This window comes from Crotalus tigris, unplaced genomic scaffold (assembly GCF_016545835.1).
Source record: "Crotalus tigris isolate CLP2741 ecotype Arizona unplaced genomic scaffold, ASM1654583v1 scf7180000018436.2726382, whole genome shotgun sequence".
Lineage (NCBI taxonomy): Eukaryota > Metazoa > Chordata > Lepidosauria > Squamata > Viperidae > Crotalus > Crotalus tigris.
The window spans coordinates 618812-644314 of record NW_024097002.1 but is presented as its reverse complement, the minus strand read 5'-3'; the positions used below and the strand labels follow the sequence as shown (position 1 = coordinate 644314).

Genomic DNA, 25503 nt, shown 5'->3' with positions numbered 1-25503 from the left:
AAATGCAAGATTAACTAATTAACACTACTGAAAACATAAAGTGATCCATTCTCTCTCTCTCTCTCTTTATTCCTTCCCCGCTTCCCCCCCTCCCCATCCCGTCTTGAAGATTGGGGATCATCCGAATAAGCTCTTGTAGCCCCACTGCTCCGAAGAAACTGCCCACCCAGCCAGCCACTTTAATCGTAAGCAGCGAGTGCCAGCCAATCAAATGAGGGCACCAGCTGGGAATCTTCCATCAGTTTGGCTGGTGCCTGCAAGGAGGAGTTGCATCCGCCGCACCACTCCCTTTCTCTGCAATGACCTAAAGCAGCAGCTCTGCAAGGCTATGAACAAGCAAGTAAGCAATGCAGACCCGACCTGAACCACTTGGGGCTCGTCCAAGGGGAGCGTCTTTTTTTTCTGCCGACTGGAGACTGTGTCAGCAGTTGATTCTAACCAAGCTGCACTTTTAGTGCATTCCCGGAAAAAAAAACCCACACTCAACGCTTCTGTCTTCTGCACTCGGACTGATTCTTCAAGGCAGCCTTTCTCAAAGGAACCAGAGAAGCTGCCTCTTCTCTTCTCTCTTTCTTTCCCTCTGTTATTGCTGCGCCAACTAATCCACCAAGATGTGTGACTGCTTTCATCTCGTACTTCCTAACTGGCCAGGATCTCCAGCCAGTGGTGGGCTTACTTTTTTTTCCTTCTAATCTAATACTTTCTTCTGTGCTGCTGCTGTTGCCTGTGCTGTGTTAAATTGTGCTTGTTAGCTGCAAAGTCGGCCTTTGTGAAACCATCCCTGCAGCTTTTAGGGTGTGGCCAATCCCAGATACTGCATGAATCAGATAAGGAGTCCAAGAGGATTCTGTAATGCTCAGTCGGGGGGCTAAACTTTCCCTTCACCTTTCCTCCTTACATTGAATCCGTGTTTCAGAGCTCTGGCACTATGTATAATTAAGTTAATAGCAATATTTCTGTGCATCAGGATATCGGCTTTTTCCTCAGACTGCATGCTTTCAGTTTCACTAGCTTTTAAAAAAATATATAGCAATAAGTCTGTTGGTGCACCATGCATGGCATGAGCATAAAAATAAAATAAAATGTCTTTTTTAACTGCAATTGAAAAATGTGGTATACTGTATGCTTTATATGTGGAGACTACAGTGTTTCTAGTAAGTGGTGTCAAAAGCCTTAAGCAAACAGCAGATAAAGTTAGCACTCTGGTATATATGAGAGTACTAGTAAAAGCATTAGTTTGACAGCAAGAAGGGCACACTTCCATAAATTTTAGAAGTTTTGAAAATAATGTCACTTTGTTCCCAGAATCCTCTTGAGAAAAGAGGTAAACTAGAGGGTTTAATTTTTAAGGAGAGGTTGTTTCTGGATTTCAACTTTATACAAAAGTCCTGCACCTTAATATGAAAAGGCTGGGGGGGGGTGACTGGAGTGGTCAATGATTGGAAAATCACATTCTGTGCATCCCCAGAGTTTCTTTCAATTTCTTTATGTGTTTTTGTAAAGGTTGGAATGGCTCAATGGAAGTAGATCAATTGGTAAAGTCTGGTTGAAAAAGTATAAATATCCACAGACTCTGCCCTATTATATTATTATATTATGTTATTATTATTAGATATTGAATCCATTCTATAGTAAATAGCTACATGTATCAGAACTCAGTAAAACATCCCACCTCAACTTTATGCCCATGCTGACTATAGATGATGGAGGCTGATATCTTCTCCATCTGGTGGCTACTAATCAGAAAATTAGAAAATTAATCTTTCAGTTTGCCCAATTTATTAGCAATATTGCCACAAGGGTTGTCTCCTATTATAAAGTAAAGGACATACCATTTTCACATGATAATCACAATCCAAAATGTACTGTCAAGTATGAGGGAAAGATAATAAATGCAACAGTCCCTGACTTACTTATTCCAAAGGCAACTTTTTAAAAAGAGAATGAAATGTAAAGGTTTAACAAATTGGCAGCCTGCTATTATGTTTGATATACGTATTGGAAATGTAAAGCTGGTATAGAGAGAAATTCAATATTAAGCTGAACATCTGATCATTTAGAGTGATTTCTGTTTCTTGCAAGACCAAAGTTTACATGAAACTTTTTCTAAAAATGTGTACCTTTTCACATAGTTGATTTTTAAGCAATTTTAAGAATAATACATGCTAAAAGGCCACTGCTTAAATCTTAGAAGGGAGCCTATTGAATGCATGATTCTGAATGTCTGGTTGTTGGCTTTTTAAAAAAGTATTTTATAAACCTGTTTCTAATGCCCTGGAATTTATAAGACTAGCGTTATCAGTTCTTGTTTCTTATGTGCTACAAAGAAATAACTGTTTGAGCAGTCCTGTTGACTGTTGACTACTTTATGGGCCCTTCGTGGGAAGAATGGTATTTTTCCACCGGGAGGAGCAAAATATTAGCTGAACTCTCTCCAAGTCCCAAGATAATATTTTGATTAATTATCGTTATCTCAATATCCAGATTTTACAACAAGGATAACAACCAAATGGCAATCTAACTTGGAAGGGGAAAATATCTGGCTCCAAAAGACCCACCTTTTTTTCCTCAAATAATCCAGCTAAAATAAAAAAAAAAAAAGACTTTCCTCAATTTCACATTAATGGAATAGCGGTGATGAGAATCTCAGTGCAGAACATAAAATCATGACTGCATCTACCTCCTCTTATATTATGGTGGAACTGAGTACAGCCATCTGACTTGGAGAATATATAATAACTTGATATAGCAGAGAGTTTATGCTTCTTATTTATGAAGCTCTGGTCACTAGTTAATCACAAGATTATTCTAGGGAATTATTGATTTGGACTTGAAAAGACTAAGATTGCAGCCAGAAAATTCAAGTAAACGTCTGTATTGAAAACCAAATATATCCCAAGAATATAATGTTTGGCATCTCTGCTTTAGTATTTATTTTCTTGGTTTACATAAAATACCTTTTTATCTGAGAATGCACTATGCCTAATCTTTAAAATGGATGAGATGATAAATAAATATTCTGTTCAGAATTGTATCTCAATGTTTCTGTCTCACAAAGTATTTAAACAGATCTTTAAATGAATCAAAAATTTAAGTTCATTGATTTCATACAATTGCTGCAATATCTCATTCACACAAACCTGAGTCATCCCACTGCGCTCTATAAATTGCATTCATACATGGTCCAGACTCCCAGATGTAAAAAGGTCATCAAACTAATATCCAAGCCCTTGCATTTTAATTGCAGTATAGATCAAGCTGTTTGAATATCAGAGGCAGAATTTCCATCTCAACTCAAATATATCATGGTTTAAGGTGGAGTCGGCTTGTGCTGGGAATCATCAAGGGTTGACAGGCATGTTTGAATCAGCCAACCACTTTGGGGAAATCGATAGTTTGAGAGGAGAGAAAAAAACAGATGGTTTTATACTCAAATCTTTATTGTGAAAGTTTTTCCAGAAACAACAACTAGCTCAATAAGAAACCAGACAACTGTAGTTTAGAAGAAATTAAAATTTATGATTTTCTTTTTGTTCCTGATAGGGAATTTGACTATATTAACCTTCTTTGAGATATTTTTCTACCTCCACAGTTTTGACTTTCGGAGGCTTGAAATTACTCTATCTGTATCTCTAATTGGTACAATTAAGGTTTTTTTGTGCTGCAGTAGATATGTTGCATAGCAAATAGTCTGCTTATCTCAATATTATAGAGAATTGTAACAACAAGTTGTTATTCCTCAGTTAAACTGTAAAAACATTTTTGTTTTTATATTACTGAGTAAAATAAGAATGTGTTTTGTTGCTGAACATTTAGGATGCAGGAAAACAATGACTATGGCTTCGCAGTCATTCTAAAACTGTTCAAGAGAAAATGTGTTTTCCTTTCAGAGCATATTTCATATAAAGGCCATCTTTAACTATTCATGTATTAACCTTTTACATAAAAATTGATATTGCCAAAATCTCTTAATGTTTAAAAAGCATTTAAGGAATTGTGAGATAGCAGCTTAATAAACAAAAGCTATAATTTTAGGCATAGTCCTTACTCAAGAGAAAGCCCAGTGATGCCTGTAAAGACTGTTTAAAAAGCTAATGCTTAGAAGCAAAAGCTATCAAAATAGTAAATCACATACACTTTCTGAAATCATAACACTGATGTTATGACCTAGTTTGGGTAATGAAACATCTGCAAGAAAACAACCAAGGATCCCTCATGTCAACCCTGAGCTACAAATATTCTCTAACAGAAATAATTATAGAAATGAGGATGAAAGAAGAAAACAGAGAAATTCTTTAAAAAAAATACAAAAGCAATATACAGTAACTCTCCAGTCTCTAGAACAGTGGTTCTCAACCTTTCTAATGCCGTGACCCCATAATACAGTTCCCCATGTTGTGGTGACCCCCAAGTGGGTGTGGCCACCAATAAGAGGGAGTAGGACAGCTAGGGAAAAGGAAAAAAAATGGCGGACAGCATGGTTTGGCGACCCCCGTGAAATGGTCATTCGACCCCAAATGGGGTCCCGACCCACAGGTTGAGAACCACTGCTCTAGAAGCAGTATTCCAAAGAGCTGGTGCCACTACTGAAAACACCCATTTGTGTAATACTGGCAACAGAACTTCTCTGAGTGATCCTCCAAATCATTCAAATGTATGGGGGGGGGAGATTCCTAACTAGCCGGTTTTCCATATTGTTTAGAAGTTTATATGCCATTAATACGGTAGAGCCTTCAACTGTTAAATGGAGGCCCATGCAATGGTTTCGGATAGCACTATTATGTCTGGGCTGCAAATGTCTGGATAACCACAAGATAGCAGCACAGCATATGACTGTTCTTCATAATACATTACAGCACATGAATAAGAATAGCAGTGCTATGAAAATGGTGAAGATGCAGGGAAATTCACCAGGAAAAACATAGCATGGGGAGGAGGAGGAAGAGGAATAGGCATTGTCTGCTGCAAAGTCAAGAGCAGCACAGTGGAAACAGGAAAGAGAAACAGAGGCCATGCTAAACTCACACTGACCAGGTGACAGCAAAAGGTACGGGAAACCTTATGCTCCCATCTAATGATTCAAAGCAACTCAGATAAACTTTTGCAGCCATGATCTGGTAGCCCTAACGCTGATGTAGGCTGCCATACCACTCCACCCATGAGAGTCCAGAGCTACTACTGCTGTTATTTCTCCTCCCCCCCCCCCCCGGCTTAAGTACAAATTGCAGATACCTTACCCTTTCAAACATATGCACTAATTTTATAACTTTTGACTATTGTTGAAATGGAAGAAAGCACTTTTGAGAGGCTGGTCTTAGGACCCAGAGAGATCTACTGGTAGTTAAGCCATTCTTGACCAGAAAAAGATATGCTGTATATGATGAGCTGTGGTGGTGCAATGGTTAGAATGCAGTATTGCAGGCTAGCTCTGCCCATAGCCTGGAGTTCAATTCTCACTGGCTCAAGGCTGACTCAGCCTTCCATCCTTCCAAGGTTGGTAAAATGAGGACACAGATTGTTGGGGGCAATATGCTGAGTCTGTAAACCACTTAGAGACTACTTTAAAGCACTACGAAGTGGTATATAAGTCTAAGTGCTATTGCTATTGTAGCAGAGGTTCCAATCAAGACTGATAAAAAACATTCCTGACCTCAGATGTAAATTGAGCCTTGATGGCCCAAAGATGACCATTTTCTGAAATCCATATGAGTTAATTCGGGGTCAATATTATCAAAAGCCACTGCCCCAGAAGCCTGTCTTTGCCTAAAGGAGATCATTCATCAGAGAATCTAAGATTGTTTCAGTTCCCAAAACAGGCTTGCCTCTAGACTGCAATGAATCAAGATAATCAAGAATAGCCATTTCAATATGCCATCTCCAATACTTTATTCAGACATGTCAATGATTAAATAGCATTTGTCATAAACCCTTGACCTCAAAGAATAGTTTTCAGGGGTGGCTGACCTATGGCTGGCAGCATCTCCCCACCATGCAAACATATATCTAAGAATTCTTGGATCCATCGAGGTATCACTTCTCAGTTCCCTCAAATAAACCGCAAGTCAAGAGAACACATTGTAGGCCAAACAACTACCAATAATTTGATCATGTATTAAGGCTAAAAGAAAGAAGCTACAAAGTAACCTTCTGTGTAAGTTTCACCATTATTATTTATGCATGCCTATCCTAGTTCACAACAAAAATTGTTTCATTTGGACATTGGCCCAGCATGCTTAAACCAGGATGAGGCTCTAGAAAACACTCCAGAGGTTGTTGATAGACAAAGTTTTTCTACGAGAACCTGTTTTTCAGTTCAAAACAGCAATTGAAGATACAGGAGAAATAACTGTCCTCTGTTATGGAAAACTAGTTTTGCAAGTTGTAATCTCATGTACTTTCTTTTAGGTGGTACACTAGCTTATTTCCCTCAACTTTTATTTTACATTATGTTTTCTCTATTATTTTAAGCAGAGAAAATGTTTATGAATATATACATGCTTAAATTTTTATTGAAAAGTGAGATAGAAAATCAAAAGAGTTAAATATGTAGTTATTTACAGTTCAGTTTTGCATCCAAGTTGGAACTGTTCAACAAATCCCTTAGCTCTGCTTGAAACAGTTCAGCAGGCAGGTTTATTTATTTATATATTTTTGGAATAAATAAAATCTTTCCTACTGCTTGTATAAAGTGGGAGGGGTGGTTCGTTTTAACCAGCAAACTTAAAAAACACAAAGTGTGTTCTGTATGTTAAATAGAAAGGAATATAGTCAAAGAAAATTGGCACAAACAATAAGATCTTCTGCTACAGCACAACTGCTCAGAGAAAATAAGGAAGTGGTTGTAGCTGAAATGGAATGCAGTGAGCCCTAAATAATGTATAATATTCTTTTAAAAGCTTCATGACTGAACTTGGAAAAAACTCTTATTTTGCACAATGCTGCATTTTCCTTAAGTGAAAAAAAGAGAAACAAACTGAGCACATATTAACATTTCACCTAGTAGCCCAGATTATTTATTTAATTCAAATATTTTGCTCTACTTTTTATTGCAAGGCATTCAAACATTCAAATTATAAACAGTTGACACAGAGAAATTTATGTGAAACAATATAAAAATAATAGCTATTTTGAAATAAGATATAGGTATAAGGTATTTCCTTTAGAATTTGTTCAAGAGATCTAGTTTTGAACAAACAATACCATGGAAGAAGCAAAACTTTTCTGTAATTTCTCAAGCCAGAAAGATGTCATTTCTCATTATCAATAACTAACTGATGACAGAACTACCAAGATCGAGGTTTTCCCTGACAATCCTACAGAGGAAAAAAGGATTAACTAACCTCTAGCTGATTTGGTGAAAAATAATGATGGGAGTTTATATTCAAGGAAACTAACCAAAGATACTAGATTAAGATAGACAGAAAAAGAGCACAGAGTTTTCAAACCAACAAGATGCAGAAATAGTAATGGCTTATTTTGCCACTTTAATTCTGGCATGTAATTCATCAACATTTGGTCTTTCAACATAGCTTCAGCTCTCAAAACACAAAATATATTCTTGCCCTACAAACAAGATTGATGGCATGACCAAATCTATAGAAGATATTAACAAAGATTCAACAAAAAAGAATTTGTTCAGAGATTTTGGCGTGTCCTAATTGAACAAACAGCACTTGTAATTATTGCAGTGATGGTGGTGGTGTCATTTCCACTAAATAATTAGAAGATAAAAAGCTTTCAAATATCACGGTCCCATTCAAAAGTGACGCTTTCATTCTAAGAAATTAAGTTTCTCAAGAAAATATATTAAACTTACTCATAAAACTATCTTCACTGAGTTAAATACAAAATTAAGTAGTGTTCAAATTTTCTCTAAAGGAATTTCAAACTGTCGTTAAACAAACTAGATGCAGTAATTTTGCAGAAGCCCACCTGGCAAGCAGGTGTTTCTGTATAAGTATGTGCAGAAAAGAAATGTCCATCAACTGAAAAAGAGAGAGCGAGGTAAGAGAGAAAGACCTGGGAAATTCTTCATACATCTCCTATCTACAGTTTTGGCTAAATGGCTGGACTTTAAAACTTTTAAACAATGATGATGTTAAAATGGCAAACGTATTGTTTTGTCACATACCGGTATATAAAAGATGAATTTTTCAGTACAACCCCTCTTTTGAAAGCATAAAATAACTTGATCAAGTGTTTCTGCACAAAAAAATAATTATGAAATGAAGGAGGAAGAGTCCTTGAGAAAAAAAAGATGTCGTCATTTCAGGATTACAAGACCCAAAGAGAATCTGATTTGCATGTTTCCACTTGCCTGACAATTCACAATGTCTATAAAATGAATGTCAAGAAACATTTAAAAGGGCACCTAGGATCTGAGAAATATGTGAGCCCCAAAGATGATAAACCAGCAATGGATCAACTGCAATATTACCAGCACTTTTGGAAATAAGACCAAATTGCTGAATCCCTACATCAGCACTGCCACAAATCATGCAGGAGTCAGTACTGATTGGAGGAATATTCAATGCAGATTACAGTATTTTTTTTTTTTATTGAAAGTTTTATAAATTTTACAAAAAGACAAAAACAATACAAAACAAAAGACAACATATACAAAAAAGAAACTAAACATTACATATATAAAAAACCCCCCCATCCCCCACCCCTCACAAAAACCCTCCCTTCCCCCCCCCTGAGCTTCCCAGAGCAGAATATAGGCTTAATTAAAAATTAAGAAATAAAAATAAAAAATTAAATTAAAAAATTTATATTTATATATATATATAAAAAAATATCTATATATATATATAAAAATAAAACTTATAAAAAAGCTATGTGCTGGAGATGTGGATATTTGGATGCTACCTATTACCATATTTGGTGGACGTGTAAGCATATAAAAGCTTTTTGGATTAAGATATGGTGGAATATTCAAAGAATTTTTAAAAGGAGGGTAAAATTTACTCCGCAATTATTTTTACTAGGTATTGTTATTGACTGTGATGCTAAGGAGGTTATATTGATGTTAAATTTGATTACAGCCGCTAGGCTGTTAATAGGACAAGATTGGAAGAAGGAATCCTTGCCTACTTTACAAGAATGGTTTCATAAAGTTTCGTATTTGGCAGAAATGGCAAAGATTTCGGCTTTTTTAAAGGAGCAATCTCAAGAAAAATTTTTTGCGGTATGGGAAAAATGGATAAATTTTATACAACATAATTTGGATATGGACAAATATTATTTAGCCTTTTTATAATTTGTAATGATTGTTTTTTCTTTCTTTCTTTCTTCTTTTTCTTTTTTATATATATACATTTTTTACGTATTATTATTCATATATATTTTTTTTTATATATATATATGCTTTATTCTTCGTCTACTTTATTCTTTCTTCTTTCTCTCTCTCTCTTCTTTTTTTATTTTTTTTTTCTTTTTTAGTATATATTATTCATTTTAAAGTTTATGTTATGTATATTATTATTATATATATTATTACTGTGATTTTTATTATTATTATTAATTATTTTATAAATTGCAAATGTTATTTTTAAAATATTTGTTAAATAATCCTATATTCAGTTCTGGGAAGTCGGGGGGGGGTGGGGTGGTTGGGGAGGGGGGGGTGGATTCTTATTTGTAAAACTTTTGAAAAATTTCAATTAAAAAAAAAAAAAAGCTATGTGATAATTTTCTAAACCAAATCTAAATTGTATAAATTTTATCCATTTGTCCCAAACAGCAAGGAACTTCTCTTGCGTTTGTTGCTTTAAGAAAGCCGAAATCTTTGCCATTTCCGCCAGATAAGCTACTTTAAGAAACCATTCCTGCAATGTAGGCAAAGCTTCCTTCTTCCAATATTGTCCTACTAACAGCCTAGCGGCTGTAATCAAATTTAACATCAATACAACCTCCTTTGTATCACAATCTGTAACAATGCCTAAAAAAAATAATTGCGGAGTAAATTTTACCCTCCTTCTAAAAATTCTCTGGATATTCCACCATATTTTGATCCAAAATGCTTTTATCTCTCTGCATGACCACCAAATATGATAATAGGAAGCATCCTTATAACCACATCTCCAACATTTGGTTTGCACGTCAGGGTACATAAGAGACATTTTTTGTGGATCAAGGTGCCATCTATAAAACATTTTATAAAAATTCTCCCTAAGGTTCTGTGCTTGTGTAAATTTGACATTTCTCACCCAAATGGTTTCCCAAAAGTCCAATGAGACTGGGACACCAAAATTCTGCGCCCATCTAATCATACAATCTTTAATTAATTCCGTTTCTGAGTCCATTTCAACTAAGACCCCATAAATTCTCTTGATATGGGTTTGTCTTTGATCCTTAACTTGCTTAATAAGATTTCCATCTTCTCTAAGAAAACCCAATTTACAATCCACCTTCCATTTATCTACTAGGTGCCTATATTGAAACCAGGAATAAATAATATTTTCTTGCGCTAAATCTTCCCGTATTCTTAACTGCCAGTTTCGCCCATCCCATCTAAGTAACTGACTATAAGACACCATGTCCATTTTTACTCCTCTTTTTATTCCTTCTATCGCATGCCAAGGTATAGCCCATAATGGAACTTTAAAATCACTTTTATAATATTTTCTCCAAATCCTAAGTACAGAAATTCTTAAAATATGAGATTTAAAGACCCAGTCCATTTTTTTATTAAATATTAAATAGGCATGCCACCCATAAAGTAAATCCCATCCCTCTAAATGAAGTATCTCAGGATTTGTCAAATTTAACCAATCACTGATTAGTGTTAAAACCACCGCATCGTAATATAATTTCAAATTTGGTACCTTAAGTCCACCCCTCTCACGGAAGTCTTGCATAATTTTAAACTTAACCCTTGGCTTTTTCCCTGCCCCAATAAATTTATTAAGACCCTTCTGCCACTCACTTAAATTAATCTCATTTTTCAAAATCGGTAACATTTGAAACAAAAAAAGAAACTTGGGTAGAATATTCATTTTTATCACTGCAAATCTTCCCATGAGGGATAATTGCAACTTCTCCCAATTCTTCAAGTCCTTCTGTACCCTGACCCACAACCTTTCATAGTTATTTTTAAATAATTTTACATTAGAAACAGACAACATCACCCACAAATATTTTACCTTATTAACAATCTCAAAACCCGTCAAGTTAGCCAAAATCTGCTTCTCCTGACTAGACATATTTTTAGGTAAGATTTTAGTCTTATTTACATTAATCTTGAAACCCGAAACCAAACCATAATGATGAATCAAATGTAATAAGTTTACTGCAGAATAATCAGGTTGCGACAAAGTAACAACCAAGTCATCCGCAAAAGCTCTCAACTTATATTCTTTTTTGTTAACTTCTATTCCTTTAATTTCCTGAGACTCTCGAATTTTGATCAATAATATTTCCAGTGTTAAAACAAACAAAAATGGCGATAAAGGACACCCCTGTCTAGTACCTTTCTCTATTGTAAAAACCTCCGACAAACCTCCATTAACAATAAGTTGTGCCATTTGTTTTTGATATATTACCGTAAGAGATTGTAATATCTTTTCGCCAAAATTCATTTCTTCCATTACTCTTAGCATAAAATGCCAATTCAATTGATCAAATGCTTTTTCAGCATCTAAAAATATGAGCCCTGCAGGAACTTGGTTGTTCTTGTCTAAATATTCTAATCGATTAATAATTTGTCTAACATTATTTTTCATATACCTTCCTGTTATAAACCCTGATTGATCTTTATGCACAAGATGATGCGCCACCCTCATAAGCATATTTACCAAGATTTTTACAAATATCTTATAATCCACATTTAAAAGAGATATAGGCCTATAATTTTTTGGTAAAGTAAGATCTTGATCCTCCTTTGGAATCAATGATATAAAAGCACTACGCCATGAAGGAGGAATCTCTAAACCCTGTAAGATACTTAAAAAGATCACTTAATGGTTGGATCATCTCCTCCATTAAAGCTTTATAATAAACAGCTGTTAACCCATCCGTACCCGGTGCTTTCCCTAGTTTCAATTGTTGAATTGCTGAGGCAATTTCCTCCTTAGTAATTAAACCATTAATTTCATGTTTCTGATCTTCAGTCAGTTTAGGAAAACTTGCCTCAGATAGATATTTATTTATATCTAGCAGTTGCACATTAGTAGATTTGTATAACTTTTGATAATAATCCAAAAAAGATTTTTTAATCAATTCCTTCTGAAAAACTAATTTACCCTTGTAATTTATTTTCTCTATTATTCTCTGTCTCTGTTTCTTTCTTAATTGATAAGCCAACCATCTCCCTGGTTTATTAGCATTACAAAATGTATTTTGTTTCATAAACAATAAATTGGTTGCGGATTGATCTGCCATCAACATGTTAAATTGTGTTCTTAGCAACTTTATAGATTCTTTAATCCTTTCATCTGAAGGATTTAAAATCAAAAACTTTTCTTTTAGTTTGATCTCATCTTCCAATTCTTTATGTTTCTGAGTCTGCTTTTGCCTATGAAAGTTATTCATTTTTATCAAAATCCCACGCATAAATGCTTTACCTGCATCCCATACCATTGACATTGAAGTCCCCTTATACATGTTCAAAGCAAAATAGTCCTTTAAACACTCCTTTAACTTTTGAACATTATTCTCTTGTCTGAACAAATTTTCATTAACTCTCCAGGATCTCCTTTCCTCTTTCTCTTGAGTCAGCTCCATCCAAACTGGGCTATGATCCGTCAGTGATCTAGGAAAAATCTTTACATTCTTTACTTTATTATACAAATCCGTTGTAATAAAAAAAAAGTCAATTCTTGAAAAAGATTGGTGTCTATCAGAAAAAAAAGTGAAATCTCTCTCCTCTTGATTACATTCCCGCCAACAATCCCTTAATTCCCAGTCTTCCTTCATATCAAAAAAAGCTTTAGGTAACCTTGCTTGTTTAAGAAAAGGAGAGGAACCTTTCTTGTCCCTTTGTATATCTAAGACGCCATTCCAATCACCCATTAATACCACTGATCTATAGTCAAGCAATGTTATTTTTTGATGTAACTGCTTATAAAATTGTTCCTGTTGTTGATTTGTTGTTGTTGATAAAGTCCCACTATAAGTACTTTCTTACCATATATACCAAGTTCAATCATCACATATCTCCCCTGGGGATCTGATTCTACCAGACAAGCTGGTAGGTTTTGTTTAACATATATAACAACTCCCCCTTTATTCCCAGGAGCAGAAGATATAAAATGAGATCCCAAACGAGCATTGACTAAATATTTCTGATCTTTAAGTAAAATATGAGTTTCCTGTAAGCAAATAACATCATTGGTATGTTGCTTCAAATAATAAAAGATTTTTTTTCGTTTCTGAGGAGAATTCAATCCATTAACATTCCAGGTCAAAAACTTTGCCATCTCCCTTGGCACGCAGCCTGGAGAAGACACCATCAAGATCTGAAAGAGCTGCATGTGTTGCATAACTCTTGGGTCTTGCTCCTCCCACCGGCGATGATGCACTTCCAGAAGAAGTCTCTTTAGGCTCTTTTTTACGTTGCTCCTTCTCTTTACGCTTATAAGCTGCACGAGTCATCCTCTGCTCTTTAACCTCCATCTGGTGTTGCCTTTCAGCTTGTATCATCCCAGCGGAAACCAAACCTAATGCCTCAGATTGCTGCTCGACTTCCTTGCCACTCGGAGATTTCTGACCAGATGGAGTTGAGCCTGCACCCAGGACCGAAGTATAAAACTCTCTAGCTTTGTCAACTGTATTCAGTCTATAGCGTGTCCCCGCATGGCTCAAAACAATACCCATCGGAATTTCCCATCTAAATGGCATCAATCTAGCTTTGAGATCATTGGTTAAAAAAGCGAAGTCTTTCCTGCTTCTTAAAATTTTGGATGGGATTTCCTTTAGAATGATAACATCTTGGGCAGCAATCTGAAATCTTTTGTTGTAAAAGGCTTGTATAATCTCATTCCGCAGGGACTTCTTTGTAAAATAAATCACGACATCTCTAGGCAAATTCTTCTGCTTAGCAATCCAGGAGTTAAGTCTATAAATTTTTTCCACTTCTCTATGTAATTCTCCTTTATCCATATCCAAGGCCACTGCCAGATCAGTAAGGACCACCTCCACCAAATCTTGATTCATATCTTCCTTGAGGCCTCTAATCCTCAAGGCATACTCCATCTGTCTGTACTGAAACATCAAAATATCTTCTTGTGAGGACTCCACATTCCTTTCCACATCTTGAATTTTATCATCAAAGGAATCAACTTTGTTTTCCACTTCCTCAATCCTTGCATCGAGCTTAACCACCACAGTAGCCAAGCCTGAAACTGCTGCAAGTATATCTTGTCGTAAATCATTATTATTTTCTTGCAATTTAGTCTTTATCCCCGTTATCTCTTCTTTAAGATCAGATTTAATTTCTGATTTAATCTGAGGCAAATTGCTTCATTTCCTCTCTCATTTGAACTACAATCTCTCCCATTATGCCTCTGACCTCTTGTGCTGAAAGTCCAGGCAGAGGGGGGGAGGGTGGTGGCTGAGCCGGTGGTACATGTTTAGATTTTTGTTGTAATTGTGCAGTGGAAGTTATAGGAGAAGAAACAACCTTAGGTATTGAAGCAGGCTGCTGTCTCTTTGAAGCCATTTTAAAAAGCGCAGTTCTCACTTCACTTTCCCCTCCACACAAGAAGGGAGGAGGAAAGAAAAAGAAAAAGAATTTAAAAAGAGACAAACTATAGTCCTTGAAAATCCAGAGAAAATCCAAAGAATAAAAGATAAAAGAGCAAACAATTCAAAAGAAAAAAAAATTTCTATACCAAAAGCAAAAGCAAAATCCAATCCTTAAAAAGGGAAAGTAAAACAAAAGGGAAAGGAAAAAAAACTCCGACACTTTCAAAACGCCATCTTAAATCCTTTCACTAATATAACAAAGAAAAGGAGGAAAAATAGTAAAAATCAAATAATAAAAAAATAAACACCTAAAGTATATAACAAAAATCCTTTAAACTGCTCCGTCCGTTTAAAATTTACTCACCAAAATACTATAAACACGGAGATAGAAGCGGCGGTTTCTTTTGCTTCCTAGGAAGCAAAAACAGCTGGGAGGCGGAGATCAGCAGGAGCTCCGAGGGAACACTCCTTTCACCCCTCTAGAAATAAATCCAGAGGGGGTTCAGGGGTTCTACCTCTATTCCTGCACTCTCTGTCCCTTCCCTTTGCCCGGGAAGGGAATTCCGAGCCGCGGGCCAGCTGATGCGCGCTGTGCTCCGCGGCTCTGACACTTCCCCAGCTGGACGGCTAAAAGATAGCCGCCATCGCCGTCGCCTCGTACCGGAAGCTCGATTACAGTATTTTATTAGACGGATTTATATCCCATCTTTCCTTAAGGAACTTGAAGCAGCATATTTAGGATTGCTCCTGTATTTTAACCCAAACAATGTCCCTTGTACATTGCCCTGCCATTGTCCCCTTTGGGGAGGGGAGTGTATTAGAAATTTAACAGTAGCAGGCCAAACATTCGCCTCCCCATCTATTTGATGCCTGCATGCCTCCTAAGAGAAAGTACTTAGCAATTCATCTTGTAAGGAATCCACCTGCAGTATTAATCTAGAGTTTCCTTTGGGGGGGATCAAAATCTGCCCTTGCATTGGATCTCCTCATTCCTAGAACCAGATCTTCCCAATCAGGAAATATATCTTCTATTTGGAGCTCCTGGTTTCCTTCAAAGCAAACCTGTAAAAAGTAAGTCTGACTATGAAGAATCTGTATGTAATCAAGGCATGCTTCTCCAAAATACTGGATTCACTAAAACCGATCTATATGGTTTGCATCCTATGAAACAGCCTGAAGCCTCAAATTCTGATTTAAAATATCATCTGCCCCCTGCCAGGATTGAAAAAAAAAATCCATAGTGGTCACTTCGGTAATTTAAATCAGAAATAAAGGTGGCTGGCCCAGGAAAAAAATCTGAAGACTTCCAAACTTGCTTCTTAAAAAAAATTAAGCAGTGACTGGCAGAAGGATGTGAACAGCATTGCAGGTGGACTTAGAGTGAAGATTAAGCCAGTGGATAAGTAAGGAACAGAATTTGGTAAAGGTAAGAGTCATTTTCTTTATACTGTTTTTTTTATCTCACATTTGACCAAAAACTGAATTCAAGCAGTGAAAATCATACTCATTTGAGCCACATCTACAGATTTAACTTGCAGCAAACAATTTGTCCTTGTTGAAAGAAAAGTCTTCATTAGGGCCCAGTCCAAGCTGGGAATAAACAAAATGGAGACTGCTTTAGAAAAAAGGTTGAAGTTTATTGAAGAGCAGACACAGACAGAAACGTGGCTCTGGGAAAGCTGATCAAATGGAGGGACTGGTGGGTTTTTATACCTTCTGGGGCTTTTGAGGTTGTTTCCTGTTTCTGTTTAAGGCTTTTTATTTCCTGTGTCATGTACTTTGACCTGAATCTGAGTGTGCCCTTTTGGTATATAATCCTATTATGTCCCCAAAGATTATGTAGTTTGGGTGGGGTATGTAGATTTTTAGGGGTCTTTGTCTTGCTAATCTCATCAGATTCTAGCTTCCTGGCTCCAACCTTCCTGAATGGATTATTACATCTGCATTTCTAAAAGCTGGTTTTTGCTGAGTTTTCTGGCTGGGGGGAGGGAGAAGTTTCTGCTTTTTTAATGATCGTCTCCATTATTCCTTTGGATAAATATACTCTGCCTTTTTAATATTCCCCAAAATATTTCTTTCTCTGGATTCTTCCCATATCAAGGTGATGCATTCAGTTAATGAATCAAGGAAGCTTGACTACACCCCACCCCTGCTTTTTATGCCCAGTGCAGGATTTAGGACTCTGCAAAATGTTTTCTTTCATTATGCACTTATCTTAATCCTAGAATCCAGAATCATTTCAGGAAACTGGAAGAAACAGCAGTTTTATAAGGCAACCATTAATTTACTGATTTACTTATTGGCATGTATGACTTCAAAAGTCATTTGAGAAATTCATAGTAGGAAGAGAAAGATAGGACTCTCAATCTAATTTAAAAAACTAAACAGAATATTCTGGAGACAGAATGTATTTGGTATTGATTCTCAAATTCTGAGAAGCAACTCTAAAAGAGAAGAGCTGTTACTGTCATATTCTACTCACCATTTTTTTTCTCTATCAGGACTAGTTTTAATGAAAAAGAAGTAGGCTTTGAAATTATTTCAGGAAAAAAGAGAACTTTGGAGAAATAGGTGGAAGATTCCTCTTCTTATGTCAATGGACAAGGTGTGTGAACATGCTACCGTTCATTATATGTTATCTATTATAGATTTCTTAAAAAAGATGTCATCTCTACAGCAATTCTTATCTCCCTGGCTTCCAAAGGAAAAACATCAGAAGGTTTTCCCCCTTTAGCAGTGTTATTATCACCCTTAAGAAAATCAGACAAAACTTCCTTCCAATTTCTCTACCCACAAATCTGATTTTTTAAAAAAACCAGGGAAATATTTTAAAAAAAGAATCTTCACCTTCAGCCCAAAGAGGTGCAGTCTAGCCAATCACTACTTTCTATTATTTCTTCAAGTCTGCTGCTGGCCTCAGTTTTGAAGAGATCTGATGCTTTTTGAATGGGAATATGTGAAGAACACGGAACATATTAAGCATTTTAATACTCAGTGCTATGCCATATTATTAATACATGTATAAGATAACTCAGCAGTATACTGTGGTGAACTAAAGAAGGCCTCTGCCCAGATGTTCATAATCAAAAGTGACCAATGGAAAAAGTGAGTCATAGATAACGATCTAAAGAACCCAGAGTGAGCAATGAAATGTGTATCTCCAAAAAAAAGTTGAGCAGTAACTTTTGAACCTAAGAGAGAAAAGAGAAAAAGTAAGTTAGAGAAGAAATAAAGTTCCCTTGCCATTCACTAGATTGTGGATCTCAACAATAGGCAGCAAATTATTAATTAATTAAACTATTGATAGTAGTGGGGTATTTATTGTCAGGCATAGGGAAGGGATGCTTTTGTGCCCCATGTCTTTATCTTGGTATGGGAGATTGTAAGGTATCATTTACAGCAAAATATATTTGATATGCCTTGAGGAAAAACAGTAAGAATACCATGCAGTGTACTAATTAAATATTTATTTATTGCACATATTTCTCTCCCACTGCAATCAAAAATACCCAGGATATATTATCAACATAGTGTGTAACAAACTGCAATGACAACAAACAACAACAAAATGAATGATAGTTGCATGATGACAACATGAAAATGCTAGTTACATACCTTTTATATAACACTTAATGCAAGACCGTAAGATGCGTCATTTGCATTGCATGATGATGTTATTACGCATATCTTGCTGTCTGCCCCACCCCCATGGACTCTGAACAATAATTGTTGATTATGATACTGTTCCATGGCATTGCTATGTGAAGATTTGTGACATTTCAGTTGGACCTGGGTCTTGCTATGTTCTGATGGTACTTTCTGTCAGGCCTGGTTCACCATTCATCACTGTTTCTGCACAAGGATGGACAGACCCCTTAGTAAGTAAATTGCAGAATGCTTGTTAGATGTTTTCATTTCTTACATTTGACATTAAAATCTATTCCATGCTGCTGAGATCTCTATTTTGTGACCATGTAATATTTTTCGGTCATAAATCTATGAATCATAGTATTATTAATAAAAGAATTGAGAATTTTCTGCAATTCATTTTAGAGGGAAATTTCAAGGAATGAAAACAAAATGACATTTGCCCATTTGTGTCAGTATGAATACACATTGCTGAATGTGGGGGAAAATATGATGTGTTTTCTCAGAGCTGTCTCTCAATTCAAAATGATGATGCCACTCTTTAGAATTTGTAGTTCCCAGGACTAATCCTGATAGAGAGCTGTTAGGAGAGAGAATCATGCTTACTTTCTAAAAAAGAAAAAAAATAAGAAAATGGAAATATTCACCAAATACTTTTAGAGTAAAATAAGTGCTAATGGAGAATCAGTTTGGTGCAGTGGTTAAGGCACCCGGCTAAAAACTGGGAGGCTGTGAGCTTTCGTCCCACCTTAGACATAAAGCCAGCTGAATCACTGGGCAGGACTCTCTCTTTCTCTCTCTCTCTTTGTCAGTCCTGGGAAGAAGGCAATGGCAAACCACTTCTGAAATCTTGCCAAGAAAACTGCAGTAACTAGTCTATGCAGGCACTAGGAGCTAAGACTTCCTTGAAGAAAAAAGGGGGTGGGGGGGGGTTCCAAGAATTCTGCTGGAAGCAAATTAGATCCATGCCAGAGTAAGTTCTGGCTAGAAGGAAATCCAGTCATTGTTTACCCTTCTGCCCTCTTTCCTCTCCACCCCCCCATAACAAGAATAAACAAGGCTTTTACTTATTTCCTAAAATATGCAAGGTGGTTCAAAGATAAAAGCCCAATTACAGCAGCACTTAGTCTTTTTTACATTCTCTAAGCTTCTTTTACAGTGCTTTCAGGACTAACTTTATGATCTCATGTTGTCATTTGTTGATTGATTGATTTAAATTGATTGATTTAAAACATTTATATAGCTTCTCACATATGATCCCAATCAGTCATATGGCTTCATTAATCATTCCAAAAAGTACTGAGAAAGAATCTTCTAACCCAGTGGTTCTCAACCTTTTTAATGCCGCGTCCCCCCCAACCGGTCATAAGTCCAGAACTACTCAACCGGTCGTAAGTTGAGGACTACTCAACTGGTGCAGCACCATTTGCAGAATGGGACTTTTGGCAGGCTCAGCAGGGCAGAGACAGCCTGGACAATTCCTATTGGCTTTTGAAAGCCAATAGAATTAGACTCTATCCAAGAGAGTCTATTCTATTGGCTTTCAAAAGCCAATAGAATACAAGGGAGTAGCACAGCTAAAGAAAAGGGGAAAAAATGGCGGACTGCGTTGTTTGGCGACCCCCGTGAAATGGTCGTTCGACCCCAAATGGGGTCCCGACCCACAGGTTGAAAACCACTGTTCTAACCAGTGTTTCTCAACCTTAAGATGTGTGGACTTCAACTCCCAGAATCCCATAGATAGTTATAATTGCCAACAAATTCTGGATGTTGAAGTCTACATATCCTAAAACTGCTGATATTGAGAAACACTGCTTCAGTTCTTGAAATCTGATGCTATTTCAATACTAATTCATAATTCACATGCACTTTCTATGTAATCCTCCCTATTCCCATGCAAATATTTGTCCCCAAAAATGAATTCCAAATTTAGCTCAATTAAAGATTCATAGATATGTTTCATTTCATAAATACTCTGCTTAATACACAGTGTCATGAAATAAATCTTATTTTCCATTCTCCTCCAAGAAAAGTACAATAAATTTGAGCATCAGCCAAGCATGAGAGCTTAGACAAATCCTTAGTTGAAGCCACATAATTAGGAAAATTGGAGATTGCCTTCTTACCAAATAAACTGATTTGTCTAGCTATCTTAGCATCAACTGCACAGATTACAGTGATTTTTCCATAACCTCAACAAGAATCTTCCTATGTTGAATGGATTAGAATCAATTTTCAAAAAGATTTCATTAAAGCATGTAGATAGGATGGGCACAAGGAAACTACAATGTATACTATCTACAAAAATTAACTATTACATCTCAGCTTTTATTTAGTCATACCGAAACGGTTAAAAACTTTGTAGTAGCTAAAACATATTACAGTATTTCAGTGTCCTATTCCTTTGTTTCTCTGCATCAGCCTGCAGAGTTATGTAAGATATCTAAAAATACTCATTTGTCTAGACACAAACCAACCAAGGAGAGCTAATCATGAATCAAAATTTTAATTATCAGCCTGAATACAAAGTAGATTCAGTTCCAGCTACTGACTTTGTGTTGTATACCATTTTGACTATTATATACCAACGTATGCATTTTTTTTCCTTTTATAGAACACCCTTATGAGTATTGAAATTAATAAACACGAGAAGTTGTCATGGGACAATGTCTCATTTTAAACATGGGTGTGGCAGCATATGTTTGTTTAGTTTCAGTTTTAGGGACAGGATGATGAAGCAAAGGGTGAATACAGAATGTAATGACATGGATAATTTCCAACTTCAGTTTACGTAACAAAGATAGTATCAACCAAACAAGACACAAACTGGGCCAGCTGCTAGAAAACAAGTATGGATCACTAGGTTGCCCATTCAGTTGGCACTCAAGATTTGCAATCTGAGGAAAACTATATTCTCTATCCCTACAGATACATACTGTATTCTAGAAACACTTAAATAGACTTCAATTTCTCCCAATCCCAGCTACCTCAGCAAAGGACTATGAAAGTTGTAGTGCAAATTAACTTAAAGATGTGGTTGCTTGTCCCTAATTGAGATTGTAGAAAAATACATCAACTCTATATTTTCCACCTAGCTAACCTACTTTTCCAGAAAAATCTGAAATGGCAGGAAGACAATGATCTTTTTCCATTATTTTTCTCCAGTGTCTGGTATTCAGTTAAATACTTTCTCTAAACATAGAGGTTCTATGAAATATCCTGATAGGAAAGAGATATTGTTGGTGGGGTTTTGACCAAAATCTCATTGTTTATTTCATTTAAACATGCTTTAAAAATATAGTTATGGCTTTAACCATCTGCTTTAGACACATTGTTTTACAGCAGAAGGGATCTTTGTTGCACATCAGAGCATTAGCACTAGATCTTTCCATGCTATGTAGCATATATATAGGAGATGACCAGGCTGAGCCCTTCGTGCCCACAGGAGATCTATGTCCAGCCCACTGTGAATTCCTTATCTACTGCCAAACTGCTTTAACTGTTAGTGGTTCAGATTGTTGTAGACAGCTTAAGCTTGCAATAAATCTTTATATTCATTTGAACTGCCTGGATCTTCTGATTTCCCTGGCTCTTGACAATATCAGGTAGCAAGGGATCTCCAGTGTTTTTGATCTTGGGTAAGTACTTCAGCATCTTAAGTCTTCCATGAACGTTGTTCATCATGTATTTCGAGGGCGTCCTCTTGGTCATCTAGCAACATATACATTCCTTGATGATTGCAAGAATATTACACCCCACTAGGTTTCCCTTCTCATAACAATAGTGCACTTACCAAAATCTAGAAAGTTAAACTGGATTGTACAGCAGTTAATAATCTATGATATGAAATAATATTTTCAGGTTAAGGCACTAGGCTAGAAACTTCAAGACCATGAGCTCTAATCCCACTTTAGCCATGAAGACAACTTGATGACTTTATGCCAGTCACTCTCTCCCAGCCCTAGGGACCAGGCAATGGCAAATTAGTTCCAAAAAATGTGGGAGTGGGAGAGGGAGTGGGAGAGGGAAGGAGGGGACAGACAGACAGACAGACAGACAGACAGACAGACTTTGGTTTAGTTCTTTGTTCAGTTTAGCTTACCAGTGATGAATTGATCACTTTGGTCAATTTAGTCATTTTTTTCTGATCTAAGAACCACCAGAGGCAAACTTTTTTGGGGTCCAAGAATTAGCAAGGGAGCTGAACAACACTAAATGGGATTTAAGGACATTTATACTGCAGGGTAATTAATATTAATTATAATTAATATATTATCTTTTAGATAGGTATTTAACAGTTTTTCCCTTTTACTGTATTAAATTACAATTAGATACACTCAAGATTTTGGAAGCTTATGATACCCTGGAAACACAGAAACTCAAATTATGCAATCCTGATCAAGCCCAAAGTCTGTGCCATTTCCTATATTTTGTACAGTGGGTAATTCACTGCCACTGGTACATAAATGTTAAAAAGATTATATCAGTAATTCCCTGAATTACTTTCGCTTCATCATGCTGACTTTGTCGCCACTGCTGGAGAATATATGATGCAGCTTTGCACTGGAATGCACAACAGTCAATGACAATTCTACAAACACCAAATCTAGCTTTCTAAAATGCATGGATGAATTTTTAGGTGGCCACTCTGAATGACAAACTCACAGACATGGAAGGCAGCAGGTAACTCATTAATTGATTTCAGTAAGTAAATAAGCTTTGTGCAATGAAACTGTTGTTGGGCTCTTCCATTTCAGAGTGTGAGCTAATTATTGCTGGCCCTAGTTCTTCATATTTAAGAGAACTCTCTCAGCATATGTAAAAGTAATAATGAAGTAATATAGTTATCATAACTGATATTAGTTATGTATTGAGACTGGTTCTAATGAAGCCAAACAGTGAACAATTTAGAACAGGTCCCAAATCCTAAATTGTATGTTAAAATTACAACTGCACACAAATGTTCTTTCCATATTCTCTACTTAAATTGGGAACAGAAAAACTGAATGGGTAATTCCACTAAAGTACTCAAGGATTCTCCACAGTGGTGACAATGGCACAATTGCTGAAAGAGTCCAATATGGAAGATTTTTCCTAGTATCTTACCTTAGGATTCACCAGGAAAGTGGCAGATGACTGAAAACATGACTTTACAATGAAAGAGAGAAAAATATACAGACATCCTAGGCTACCATATAATGAAGAGCAAGAACACCATTCTTCATTAAGAATTTCTCCAAAATGTACTTATCCTTTGAAAAAAAAATATATTTCTAAAGCAAACATTCTTTCCTTAAACTCAGTGATAAGTGATCAGAGATCTTTTGAGCTTAGCGGGCATTGGCCAAACAAAGCAGATTTTATTATCTATGATTAATTCGATTTACATCCCATTTTTCCCTTCAGATTTCAAGATGTGTACATTAATACAGGTAGTCCTTAACTTATGAACAACTTAGCAACTATTTTAAGTTACAACCCCCCCCCCAAAGCTACTTCTGACCTGGTTCCAATGGCTGCACACATCCCCACAGTTATATGACCGCACCTCAGGCACTTGACAACTGGCTCACCTTTGACCACTTAAATGTTCCACAGTCACATGACTGCAATTTATGATGTTTTTGCAGTTTTGCCAGCAAAAAAATACCCATAGGAATACATTGATAATGATCAGTGTTTGCTGCCATGTTCACTTAACAACCAAGGTTTGCTTAAAAATTGCTGGGAAAAAAAGTCATAAAATTGGGTTCAGTCCTGTAGGTGCCTCAATTTACAGTAGTGGCCAAAATTGTGGAAATCTTTTGGGAAAAGTGTATAGTAGAAATGCCACCTCTGGTTAAATTTCCACCAATTTTTCTTCTAATTTCTTTATAACTGTAGCCTTGTTCACTTAATAATACTATTTTAAATTGCTTTCTGGGCAACCAGTCAACTCTTTGCATGATTACTTTGATTTTATTACTTTTTACAAGCTCACTAAATGAAAGAAAAAAAACCCAACCAACTTGATAGCGATCACATAACACACTGACAAATGTCCTCCTCTCAGCTTCAATACATGACATCAATAACTGAATCCTACTGTGATCTGATTGGCTCATTGCCAAAACAAGATGACACCTTGCTCTCTAAACACTCATGTTCATTGGCTACAAGCAGATGAAGGAAAGCTACCTGATATCAACCTAAGCAAGTTGTGTTTCCTTTTTCTGGTTATCTGGTTATAACTTTTCATAGAATACAGTACAAATGATTGAACAAACTTTGTTGCATTACATTCTTGATTAAATTATATTTCCATTGATATATAATTTTATGGTACTATTCCCCCCAAAAAAGTGGTGTTATTAGCCATCAAAAATACACTTTTCCCAAAAGGTTTCCACAATTTTGGCCACTACTGTACAACCATCAGGACTTAAGATGGAAATTCCAGGATCCATTACAGTTTTAAGTCGAAGACAACTTCTATCTTTTCTTCACAGTTTTCTCCACAATTGACTGTGAGGTAGTTTGGAGACAGACATGGGGGTTTCCCTGGGAATATCAACTCGTATTTCAAATGCTATTTCATATTAGCATTTTTTTTTAAAAAAGGCTGAAATAAAATTTCTATTTTTGTAAGCAGGACAATCACAGGTTTTCCCAGCTCTTGTTGAGGTCCGCCCTAGAGCAAGACTCCTTTTGCCAATCTCTTGACAGTACAGTGTAGTTGCCTAAATATCTCTGTGCAAAAATCATTTTACACAAAAATGAGTAAAGGGAACTTAAACTCATTTTCCTCTTGTCCTTGGACAGAACTCATGGAAGAAGAATAAATGAAGTAGCAAGAAAAAGATGGACTTTGCCCAAGAAGCACTACAAAAGTCCTCTTGTCAGGAGGCTCTTAAATCCTGCAGCCAACAAGATTGTGTTAAAAATATTAGGAATATTAGAAGCTAGAGAACTCAAGGGAGAACCCAGGTCTTTTGCATGCACAATTTATACTTTACAGTATTTTAGAACAAATTATGTGCTCAGTATAAATGTCAATTTGGGTTTCAAAATTAGAGATTCAGTATGGCAAATTAGTAATTTAAACAATGTAGCATTTTTCCTGATATCAAAGAAATGCATTTCAGAAAAGAATAAGCATCATTTACTATTGCTCCTTATAATCTATCA

General features: G+C 36.1%; 1 protein-coding gene across 1 annotated transcript in view; it reads left to right on the top strand.

Moving 5' to 3' along the window:
• The first annotated feature begins 272 nt into the window (after nucleotides 1-272).
• Nucleotides 273-25503, top strand: part of AHNAK2 (AHNAK nucleoprotein 2) — a 97460-nt gene continuing 72229 nt past the window's right edge. Inside the window, exon 1 of the mRNA XM_039352519.1 lies at nucleotides 273-666. Within this exon, the coding sequence (XP_039208453.1) occupies nucleotides 612-666 (55 nt within the window). The 5' untranslated portion in view covers nucleotides 273-611. The remainder of the gene's footprint in view (nucleotides 667-25503) is intronic.